Source organism: Hydra viridissima, unplaced genomic scaffold (assembly GCF_058129835.1).
Source record: "Hydra viridissima isolate aposymbiotic clone 2 unplaced genomic scaffold, HvirCarnegie_v1 scaffold_9, whole genome shotgun sequence".
NCBI lineage: Eukaryota > Metazoa > Cnidaria > Hydrozoa > Anthoathecata > Hydridae > Hydra > Hydra viridissima.
The window spans coordinates 11,029,876-11,042,225 of NW_028324308.1; the positions used below are offsets into that span (position 1 = coordinate 11,029,876).

Below are 12,350 nucleotides of genomic sequence, written 5' to 3' on the forward strand. Positions count from 1 at the left end.
GCAAAACGACATTCGGCCAAAACTCTGTAGCCGCCACAATCGGGCCATTGTTGGCCCAATATCAAATGCCATCGCAATGGCACACTATGCGTCGCGCTGATAGAAAAAAAGGAAATAGCCTTATAACTAGAGAACTGTTTAACATTTTGATATAATTTTTTGAACAAAGCATCAATTATGAGAAATTGTTTGTTTTTATATATATTTATAAAAAAAGTCCGGTCTTTTTTAAAACCGGTTTTATTCCGGTTTTTTAGTTGGTTTATCCGGACTAATTCGATTTTTGATTAAAAAGATATAAAACCGATAGTTTTTGATATTTAAAACTGATATATCAGTTTTAAGTCTCTATTTAAGTCTGATATATCAGTTTATCTCTTTTAGGGGTTACAGGCATTTTTAGTCTCCAACTTATATTTTCATGTTAAATAAAAAAGGAAATAACATAAGTATTTTATTATAAATAAAAGTAAAATAAATACTCCAGTAGTTCCATTCCCCTCAAATGCAGAATAGAGGTTCTGATGCTAAAATAGGTTTTTAACAATATGTGGCTATGAAAATAGCCGTTTTTAGGTTTTTAACAATATGTGGCTATGAAAATAGCCGTTTATTAAAAGTTGCTTATCAACTACAGCTGCATGGTTTAATGATGCTTCCTTGATTTCTTTTTATATTATGAACCATTACTCTTTATCTTCCTAAAATTATTTAACAACACACATTAAAATTTTAAAAAGTTTTGTTAATAAATAGTATAGTTTAAGCTATAAACTATTTATTATAGAAATTATCTATCAAATTCTAATTCTAATAATTATACATTCAAGAAAAAAAAGTATTCACTGTAATAAATAGATACAATTGAAATATAATTAAAATTTTTACTCTAAACATATCTCAGCAATCCTTATGTGGAGCAACATTTAATATTTACAACAAGCCTTCATGAATTGCACTATGAAAGTTTGGGATTCTTATGTTTCAACTTTTCTAACAATTAGTATTTTTTTTTTTTTTTTTGCAAGCATAAAAAAAATATACTGTTTGATTATGTAAAAAGATCTCAGAAATATCAGATTGGCTACCACCAGCACCTAAAATGTATCATTAATAAAATTAAACGATAACATTAAATATTTAAATTTAAAGATATACATAGCTTTCTCCAATATTTACCTTAAGAACAGTTATCAGCTTAATCTTCTTGCAGCATAGCTTTTATACCTCTTGCATTTTGTTCTTTTTACAGTATAGGTACATGTCAGATGTCATAAATAAATAATTAGCTGTATCCCTAGTATTTTCAGCAAAAGAAGTTAATCGTGCATGACCTACTCGTGCAGTTTTGTTGGCTTTGTTCCTGGCTTCAATGGCACTCTCAGACAAAGAACCTATTGGATACTTAAAATATTTAATAAAAGAAACACCATGAACTACCATTCTATGCACAGACTGTGACATTGGAATGGCTTTTAAAAACTGATCATTAGAAATGAGACCAAACAGACGTTCAGATTTCTGCTTGAAAATTTTCACATCCGGTCTTGCGGTTGTACTATTTATATCAATTAGCAGGTCCCTAAATAGTTTGATCATAGTGGTATTCAAATTTAGAATTCTTCCAGTCACAGATGGATTATTAAAGAATTTTCGTGCAACATTGCCAGTGTTGGATGTACCACTTCCCTTCCTGACAAAAGATACCCTTATTTTTAATTGTATTTTGAATAAGTACTGGAATTTTTTTTTTTGTTTTCAACAAATTCTTGGCTGTTTTTTGCTGGAATTTTTCTTCCTTGTTTCACTGCTGGAAGTTTGCAAGCAGTATTGAAAACCCACTCCATGCTGCATATCCACAAGTGAAGACTGCAAATTCCAAGTCTCAATATATTCTTGTCTACATCTTTATCTTTATTCCAAATGGTTTCTAAATTAAACTCCTTAGGACTTGCTTGACATACATGACAGCACTGAGATGCTATATTTTTTTTAAGCATTTTTGATACCACAGCATTAAGTGTTTTACCATCATTCATTGTGGTATAAATAGTTGACAAACTTGAATTTATAACAAAAGTATTGTCATGAAGTGTAAACTTAATATTCTCTAAAGACAAAATTTCATTTTTTAAATGTTCAAACTTCTCTTGAATAAAACTAGTAGTCTCTTTGGCAAAACAAAACATAAGATGACGGGTTGCATCTGGACTATTTGGATTACAATTTTTCCATAGTATCTTTTTTCCACTTCGAATCTCCAACAGTACAAACACTATACTATACACAGTGGAATCATCCACACCTCTCTTCATAGTTGCTGCATTCTGAAATTCAGATTGGTCACTCTGACCATCACCACCCACTTTGCAAATAACCAATATGTTATCACGTTCCTCCTGTGCTAAAAATTTAATAAAATTATCATCATCCTCCAAAAGATACTCAAACACTCTAGAAACTGAATGTTTGATCATACTGAATAGACTACATTTTACTTCAGTTTCTGAATATTTCACCTGCTCTGGATATGTCAATTTTTTGTATTCTTTTAACTTGGTTAAACCTGGAGGAACAAGATGATGATTTTGTGTAACAATTTTTTTAAATTCAGCCCATGTTCTGTCTGTTAGTCTCAAATTGCAAAAAGTATGCAATGATAAATTTGGACCATATAAATTAGACCTGGGTGCAGTAGAGGGATTAGATGCAAACCTTTTTACAGCATGTTGAAGTTCTTCCAGTTCTTTTCCCTGAAGATTATCAGTTCTTTTACGTTTCATCCTACTCGTAAGTTCTAAAAAAGATTTTCTAGGTTTTGGTGCTTCAGGTGTTCCCATTGTTACAGTATTTCTCCTAAAACATGTATAAAATGTGTGTACAACTTTTAACTTTATATATATATATATATATATATATATATATATATATATATATATATATATATATATATATATATATATATATATATATATATATATATATATATATATATAAATACACATACGTACCTGTTTAACTTCAGTCTAAGACCTTCAAGTATTAATTGGCCCTCCTTCATTTTTTGTTCACCCTGCTTGATGAGCAGGTTACCCTGCTGAATCAGCTTTTCACCCTCTTTTAAAATAAGTTGTCCCTCCTCATATTTCCTTATCTGTTGCTCAGGATCTGTTTCTAAGCTACATATATATATATATATATATATATATATATATATATATAACATTTTATTTTAGAATTAATAAAAAACTTACCAGACATATGATTTGTATTCTATTTTTTTATCCAGAAAATCTTTGTATTTAGTGAAGAACAAACTGCTTTTTTTTCCACATTTGTTAAAGTTTTTTATCAACTCAAAAGCTAGTCTTCGAAAAATTTTGAAACTAACCATACAACCAGCATTATTTAGTGCAATAAACTTAGACTCCAAAAGTTTTGCACAGGCTTTAAAATTTTTTCTTAAGAATATATGCCTTGGGGGAAATGTATGTGTTAAAAGTTGACGAAGAGTGAATGAAGCCATTTTGATAGTTAATAAAAATCATCAATCAGGTAAAACTGAATCAAATAAAAACTTAACGGAAGTTGTTGAACTACGGAATTTTCATTTACTTCACAGAATTTAGTCGGTTTTTGAATAAAATTCACAATAGTAAAAGGGTAATTCCGTGTCAAAACAACAACAAAATTTCAAAAAAATAACCCACTATCTCTAAATGACTTAATTCTTTCAACAAAGATACTTAACTAGGCTAAAAAGAATTCCACAAAGTTGTTTTAAACAAATCGGAATATTTTAAAAGTTATGCTCGTTTAAAATTCAAAACTTTGTAACATTTTTACTTATCATGCGCCCCTAGCAACGTCCTTAGTAACAAGAAAATGTCAATACATACGTTGTTACCTTAACTATATTATTTCATAATTTGAAATTTTCCACATATTATTAGATGCTAAACCATAAAATTATACTAAGAAATAATAATTTTTCATATTTATTAATAAATCAAAAAGAGTAAACTGGCATTTTTAATAAAATTTAAAAGTAAACAGGCTTACTATAAGAGGAATTACAGAAAAGGTTATGATCTATATATTTCCAAACTTCATATTCTTAAAGTATATATAAATACCTAAAAAAAAAAAAAAAAATTGAGTTGTTTTTCGACTCACTAATCTAAAAAATTTAATTTTTATTTTTGATTGAAAGAATATTGAGAATGAGACAGAAAATTGATAGGTATTTATGTTTAGGCACAACCAGAAAGTAAGAGTTCTTACTTATGTGTAAAACTACAATATGCATATGTAATAAACTCAATTAAAAATACTTAAATATTAAAAACAGGCATTTTCACTCAGAGCTAGTCAAAAATAAGAGGTATTTTCACTTAGGTATAAAAATGCAATATTCATGACATACATGTCTATGAATAGTATTCATGTCCGTAAATAAACTCAATTTTAAATATCAAAACACATTAATTCTTTGAATTCCATGTTTTTATGAATTGACAAATTTATATTCAAATCAGTGAACTTCTTCACATATTCCTTTGTTTTTCTTTGGACTGTAAAATAAAACAAAATTAGGTAATATTTGTTAACAAATGAAAAAATATTGTCATATACATATCATAGACATATGCAAACTGTCAATTCTAAGAAATAATTGATAAAAGGAAGCAAGCAAATGTTTTTTAAGATTCAAGGGCCATGTTGGTGCATAAATTTAAATCCCACATCAACTTTGCACATCACTTTGCATCTCACAATTTTTAAACTTGTAAGTCAAGATAGGGATAGTGTCATCACTGCAGTATTTCATCTTAACTTCATTTTGACATACAGGAATAAATTCATGAAAGTCTCTTGTTCCTGGTATTGTTTTTACATTTTTAAATCGTTCAGATTGTAATAATCTTGTTTCTATCAAACTTTCACTTGAAATATAAATAAAGTTTATACCTTTGATGTTGTTAGTGCAATATGTAAACATATCACGTGAGTTTAATATTTGATTTGTAGAAACTCTCTGCAAACTAGCATTAGCTACAAGCCGTTTAACTGTTCCTCCTATACCATCACAAGGTTGCTTTCCATGGCTGGTTGCAAAGAAAACCCATTTTGCATCTATTCCAAAGTCTGATTTATGCTGACATAGATTAAAAATATTTTTGCAGTTTTTATATTGAGATGAACAGCCATCAGAAAAGTAGATCACATTTACAATGCTGGGTATCTTTTGCTTTAGATTATTGATAATTGATTTTTGTATCTCGTAAACCATTGGTACATCATGATTGTTATCATCTGATATAATGCAATATGAAGTGGATTGCAACACTTGATTTTCTTTATAGTACACAACTACTGGATGAAGTGTGCACTGAAGATTATTCCAATGAAAACCTTGTACTTCATCCTGCACAACAAAACTATAGTTTTCTGCAAAATCTCCTAGAACTATTGCACTATTTGATGGCAGTTCTTCTTTAAGATTTTTTAAATATTTAGATTGGCATTTAGAAATATATGAATGTGCTGTTAGCTTGACTAGTTTTTCCATCACCATATTTACATAATCTGGTATGCTTACAAGCTGTATAACTAAATCTGATCTATCAGTAGTAACCCATTGGTTAAATTCGATAGTATCTTCTTCCTCAAACTGTCCTATTAGTTCGAATAGCTTTTCTTCTAATTTAGATGTAATTTTTGGACATTGTGTACATCGATGTAACATGCATTCTTTGTTTTGCATATCACAAACAATAAATTTATATAGTTCATGGTAATCAATTTTAACGGGTAGGAGAATTAACTTCATGTTTTGATGGTAGATACAAATGCACACAGAATGGGTTCCTGATGAGTTTGGCAAAACACACCATTTAGGTCTTAAAACACAAAACTTGGAAAAACCTAACTTTACATGTGGATATCGAACTTTAAATGAAACAAATAACTCTTTTAAGCTTGATAAAAGTAGTCGCTTTTGCATATGGAGTTTCCAACTAACACTTACAAAATCCTTTTGACCAGGCATCTGGCGAGAGTTTTCATCATCTTCATAAAAATTTTTTACTAAAGTATTTATTTGATCAGGGAGCATTTTACCTCGCTTAGTTTGTGGAACTGCAAGAATTCCTTCCTTCTTTGCTAAAGATCTAGATTTTATTATTAGATACTTTGAAACACCAAAATACTCACTAGCTGCTTCAATTGACCATTCTTGTGGGCACAAAGTCAATATTTGAATTTTGTCCCTAAATGAACAGCATTTTTCAAGTTTATCTTTTATCAAAACTAACATATTTTCGAACTGAACAACTTTTTTTTTTAAATCAAGAATATATTCATTATCAAAAACTTCAACTTCTGTCAATGGAATTTTTAAAGAACTTGATAACTTTTCTTTGAAAACTGTTGTAATAGTTTTAATTTTTTTTTTCCCAATACTCATACGATTCGCAAATGGCTGTCCATGAAGCTTGACTGGTGACACGCCAATTATACTGAGACAATCCGAAAGTTCTTGTCTATTTTTATTTATATCAGCTTCTTGTTGAACGTGAAATACATTTTCTTTATTTATACTTTCATTTGTGTAATCATCAGAAATATCAATGTTATCAGTATTAATTTCAGTGGAAGCTTTTAATTTGACTAAGCAATTTGTACAAATTTTTTGACCAGGTACAATATTGAACCTGTTGTTTAAAGCTATGGTTCTTAACGTGACTACTCTGAGAGATGCTAAATTAAAAAATATAACTTCATAAAATAAAATATGCCTAGTATTAACAAACATAAAGACCTTAAAATTATGACAAAGTAACATTTATAAAAAACTTTATGACAAGCTTTACTAACCTTTGCACGGTCTTTTGTGAACTAACAGTGGATCACAGCATTTATTCTGAAACACAGGGAACTTCTCAAGATAGAACTTTTGATGATGAAAACATAAGTCAATAATCAAATCAGGAGAAACACCAGACCTCAGCGCAACTAAATTTTGCTCATCTGGAGCTAAATCTTTAAAAAATATTATTCCAATGTGGTTTGTATATGTTAACTTGTGACAATTTGATTTTAAAATCAATCCAAGAGAGCATTGTGATGTTCCAGCCATTATCAAAATATTTAATTTCAATATTTTATTTTTCTAAAACCAACATTAAATAAATAATAATTTCTAACATGAGTATTATAATCAAAACTTTATTTTAAAATAAATAAGTGTAATCATAGCTGTTACACTTATTTATTTTCAAAATAAAAATGAATTTCTGGTTTCTTGTCTAACTAATTAAATGGAGCAAATGGTTCTAACATTTGAGTATTATATATAATAATACTTATGTGAGAAATTATAATTTTTTTGTGAGAATTTGTTTTAGTTATAATCTCTCTATGGAGATTATAACCAAAACGGTAAATAAAAATGCAAAAATAAAATTGCAAAAATAAAACAATAATAAAATAGATATGTGCATTAAAAAACAGTGAAATAATTTTTGACTCTTACAGGTATTTATATATAAACTATTATTGTAAAGATTTAAAATGAATAGATCAATACCTTTTCTGCAATTAATCTTAAACTATACATGTTTACTGAAAAATTATTGATAAAAACCCGGTTTTCATCTTAAAGTTTTTATTCAAATATAAGATCTAATAACTTTAAGTAATGATTTTTGACTTCTTTCTTCAAAAGTTTCTATGCCTATTAAATTTTGTAAACATATAGTTAATGTAACTGTGCATACTTTAACATTTAAGTGTTGCTATAGACGTTGCTAAGAGCGCGGAGAATAAAAAAAATGTAAAAAATCTCAAACTTCAAAGACCCATAACTCTCAAAATAATGAAATTGGCTCCAAATTATTTTTGATTATTCCTAACGACGGTATTAAATGCATTTGTGCCAAAAATCAAGTATTTCTGAGATGGTGGGTTATCTCGACTTGTTGTTTTGACATGGAATTACCCAAAAATGATTTTTAAGCATGACGTCACAGAGGTCGCCTCAATTTTTTTGCATGGCAGTAAATTCAATTTGCAGTAGCTATATTTTATTAAAAAAAAACGAGGCGACCTCTGTGACCACATGCTCAAATCAATCAATGTTTAAGAAATCAAAAAATCAGCAAAAAAATGCTATGCCAAAACCCTTTTTTTCTATTTCTAGTTTTACATTCAATTAAATACATGATTATTTTAATTTCGCATAAAAATAATATAGAAATTTAACACTTATCATATACTTTGAAAGGATTTTAACAAAAATGCGAGTTTTTTAAAACCTCAAAAAAACCCTTAAGATGTCAAAAGTTTAAAAAAAACTTAAAATAATTTTTTTTTTATAAAGAGTTAAAAACTAAATGCAAAAAAAAAAACTTAAAAAGTTTAAATATGAAAAATCACTAAAAAATATGCACAAAATCCTATTTCCGCTAAGCGATGCATAGTGTGGCGTACGACTACTCGCCAGAAGCATGCCAGACTCGGGCCAATACTGGCCCGTTACTAATCTTGTCGTCACGGCGTGCGATGATTCGCCGGAATTCTGGCCCAGTGTCGTAGGCTGTCTGGGATCGTTTCGTTTTTGATCGTTTTTTTCGTTTTAGCGATCAAAAACGACTATTTCGTTTTTTTCGTTTGAACGACATTGTCGAGAACTTAGTCGCTACTATTATCGCAAAAACGACTAAGCATCATTTCGTTTTTGATCGTTTTGATCGTTTTTTTCGTTTTCGCGATCAAAAACGACTATTTTCATTTCATTGTTTAAACAAGTTAAGTTTCAACAACAACACAAAAAAGTTTGACTTTTTTTGGTATTTTTTGGGAATTTAATATCATCGGAAATGGATAAAAATGCTAAAACTATCCAAACTCTTACTACCGAATGATTATGGCAGATTTGACATTGGTGCAAATTTAACCAAGGTATTTCATTAGAAATTATAGGCCTGGGTCGGGCCTACAATTTGCAGGCTCGGGTCGGGCTCGGACTGAAGACTGCGGGCTTGGCTTTTGCGGGCTTTTGAGGCCTGACTTAACGGGCCTCGGTGGGGCCTTAGTTGGGCTTTTCTAAACCAAAAAAAACAATATATTTTTTTGTTTTTTTTTCCCTTGTAAGTTTCATTTTTTTCGGTTTTTTTAAGCCTTAGCTAAAAATCAGGCCCGTTGGGCTTTGCCCAAAACTCAGGCCCGCGTGGGCTCGGGCCTGAGTTTTGAGCTTGGGTGTAAGCCTGACCCAGTCCTATTAGAAAACCTTGAACAACAAAAGTTCCGGTCAAACCAAAGTATTGTGAAATTATAATTTTTGAAAAACAGTTAATAATCTAAAAATGGAAACAAGGCCACTGTGGATGCATTTTGAACGTATTTCAGTTGACAAAGTTAAGAAAGAAGCACTTGCTAAATGCAAATATTGTGGTAAAAATATTCGTCAGGCAGGATATAATACTTCTTCTCTACGCACACATCTTAAATCTGTTCACCCTGGTCATTTTACATCTGTTGTCAAAATTGCCTCTGAAATAAAACGGAAAAAACTAGATGAGCTTGAAGCTCTAGAAACTATAGAAGAAATCTTTGAGTAAGTAATTTTTATATATTTCATGGCATTCATCAAAATTATAATTAGTTCAATCTTTAATTGCATAAATATAAATAAAAATGTTCTAGCCATTTCTAAAAGAATTTTTACTTTCTTAAATTGTTCTAATTATACAACATTATTTTTAGTATTTTAACAAGTAGTTAAACAAAACTAGATTCAATTTACCTTAGATATGCATTAAATGATTATTGTGCACTAAACTGAAATTAGGAAAATTTTTAAAATTTAAAATTATGATGATTTTTAACAGGTACAGAATAACGAGGTGTGTTATAACTTTAATTATTTTATAAATGTTATAAATTGAAAGTTTTTTTTAATAAAAATTGTTACTTAAGAAAATTAATTTTGAAACTTAACTCAAGCCAAGTTCCAGAACAACAAATTTGCAAATTAGCTTTTTTATTAATATAAAATAAAAATACAGTCATTAGTAAAATTTTTCTGATAATTTTTGTTCATGGCAACTCGGCTTAATGAAGAATTATTGAAAAAAAGTAAATTGAGAATTTTTGTGACTACTTCAGTGTGATAAATTAAGTTTTTTCCAAATATTTTAGAATGGTTTTAAAATTTAAAAAAAAAATGTAGAGAAGTGTCTACATATCATATTTTTGAAATATCCATAAACATGATTTATTCTTGATGATATATATAAATGTTTGTTAGCAGACTAATGTGTTATGGTATAAGTGCAACAGTGCAAATAAAAATTTCTAGTCCTTTTAATAATTTTATTCTGACATTTCTTAATAAATGAACTTTCAGGGCTGATCCCTCTAAAGATAATTCATCACAATCCAATGTACGGTCTCACAATGAAGAACCCTGTGCTAGTGCAACCAAAAAATTCAAGCCAATATCATCTTACACAAAATTTTCTAAACAGTCACCAAGGCAACAATTTATTGATCTGGCAATCACAAGATTGATTGCTAGACAAAATCTTCCATTTTCATTGGCTGATTCAGAAACATTTCAAGAATTTGTTGCCGAATTAGAACCAAGGGCAAATGTGAAGAGAGCTTTTACACTGTCAAAATACAAACTGCCATTGTTATATGACAATGTAAAAAGCTCAATTGAAGATATTCTCAAAAAAGAACTCCCGGGAGCAGAAGGAATTGGTTTGACACAGATATTTGGACAAGTAAAAACAACGATCCTTTCCAAGCAGTTACACTTCACTACATCAATGGAAATTGGGATCTACAAAAATTTGTTGTTTCTTGCAAAAGTATCTTGGGCAAGCATACCAGCGATGCAATTGCATTTCTTCTTGACAAGTAAATTTTTTCATCATGATTACTTTTCAATTATTCTTTTGTAATGATATTAAATCAAAATTCATCAGACATTTTAAATAATGAAGTTGTCATATTTTTATGGTATTTTAATTCATAAAAAAATTTTAAACTTTTATATTTGTAAGCATTAGATCAATACCACATACTTCACATTAGCTTTTACAAAAAATTATTTTAGTTTAAAAAGATATTCATCAAAAAGTTGAATTGCAACTTTGTCCATTTTTTTACATAGAAACTATTTTGGCATAAAATTTTGTATGCATCTATGTGTAAGGAATGTTCAAACTCATCAGACTTTTATTTTATAAAAAAAATACTACTGTAAAGAAATAGAAAATCGATGCTTTTTATTTAATATGGTTTTATAGAGCAAACATCACAATATAAAGAGTGATTAATATAAAGCTATATTGTTTCCATTGTATTTCAGGCAGATATGTGATATTGTTGCCTTGGAACCCAAATCACAAAGGATCCTGGTACATGATTCTGCAGCAAACATCAAGGCAGCCATTCGAAAAGCTAATGAAGTGAATGATTCACTGCTTTGTGCTGATCATCTACTAAATTTGGCAGTCCAAAATAGCTGTGAAAAAATTCCAGAAATTACAGTGGCACTCAAAGCTTGTACAGATCTTGCAACCAACACTCACAAATCTCCAGCTGCACAACAACGAATTCAAGAAGAAATTGAGGAGATTAATCAAGATACGAACAGCGTACTTAGTTTCAGAAAGATAATTACTCCAGTTTCAACCAGATGGAATTCCATTGCTATGATGATTGAAAGTGTCTTGTCAATTAGACCAGCTCTGGAATCCATTAGGAATAATCCAGGTATTATATAAATTAAAATTTATCAGTAAAACTTAAACAAAAATAATGAAATTTGAAAATTATATTAATTTTTTAAAAATCATTCAGTAACAAACATTTGTTCAAATACTAACAGTTTTCATTAATTCTTGAAAATAAATCGAGTAAAAATGAAAAGAATTATTTTCATAATTTCAAGGAAATTTCTGCCAGATTAAAAACGTTTGGTTTGGTGTAGATTTTCGGTATTAGACGGCTTTTTGCTCTAACCGGCATTTTTTTTCTCTTGTGAACTGAACTTAAAAAAGTTTCATTTATACTATTTTGATATAAAAAACTAATAATTTTGAATTAATTTAATTTAATAAATAACTTTATTTTCATGTAATTAAAACTTTTTATTTCAATTTATTTAAAACTTTTTATTTCAATTTAATTAAAACTTTTTATTTCAATTTAATTAAAACTTTTTTACTTCAATTTAATTAAAACTTTTTTACTTCAATTTAATTAAAACTTTTTTACTTCAATTAAATTAAAACTTTTTTACTTCAGTTAAATTAAAACTTTTTTACTTCAGT

General features: G+C 28.8%; 1 protein-coding gene and 3 pseudogenes across 4 annotated transcripts in view; all 4 read right to left on the minus strand.

Annotated features, from left to right (window-relative positions):
• Positions 1 to 12,350, minus strand: part of LOC149883972 (uncharacterized) — a 312,658-nt pseudogene that overhangs the window by 258,028 nt on the left and 42,280 nt on the right. The window lies entirely within an intron of this gene.
• LOC149883995 (uncharacterized) overlaps positions 1 to 12,350 on the minus strand; it is a 37,849-nt pseudogene that overhangs the window by 16,569 nt on the left and 8,930 nt on the right. The gene's annotated exons all lie outside the window — the stretch shown is intronic.
• Positions 906 to 3,545, minus strand: LOC149883999 (uncharacterized; annotated as a pseudogene). The gene is made up of 3 exons (XR_016455409.1): positions 3,255 to 3,545; positions 3,012 to 3,179; positions 906 to 2,856 (listed from the first exon to the last, which is right to left on the minus strand). The product of XR_016455409.1 is annotated as an uncharacterized LOC149883999 (transcript).
• On the minus strand, positions 4,492 to 7,271 carry LOC149884000 (uncharacterized). Its single transcript, XM_090097256.1, has 2 exons — positions 6,880 to 7,271; positions 4,492 to 6,762 (listed from the first exon to the last, which is right to left on the minus strand). Exons 1-2 carry the CDS (start codon positions 7,139 to 7,141, stop codon positions 4,748 to 4,750), a joined length of 2,277 nt encoding a protein of 758 aa, XP_089953382.1. The 5' UTR covers positions 7,142 to 7,271; the 3' UTR covers positions 4,492 to 4,747.

What these genes read in the sequence shown, in the direction of transcription:
- LOC149884000 (XM_090097256.1), bottom strand. Translation starts at nt 7,141, where the DNA reads ATGGCTGGAACATCACAATGCTCTCTTGGATTGATTTTAAAATCAAAT. An exon ending in TCACAAAAGACCGTGCAAAG is followed by an intron (nt 6,763 to 6,879) that starts GTTAGTAAAGCT and finishes TTTTTAATTTAG; the next exon opens with CATCTCTCAGAGTAGTCACG.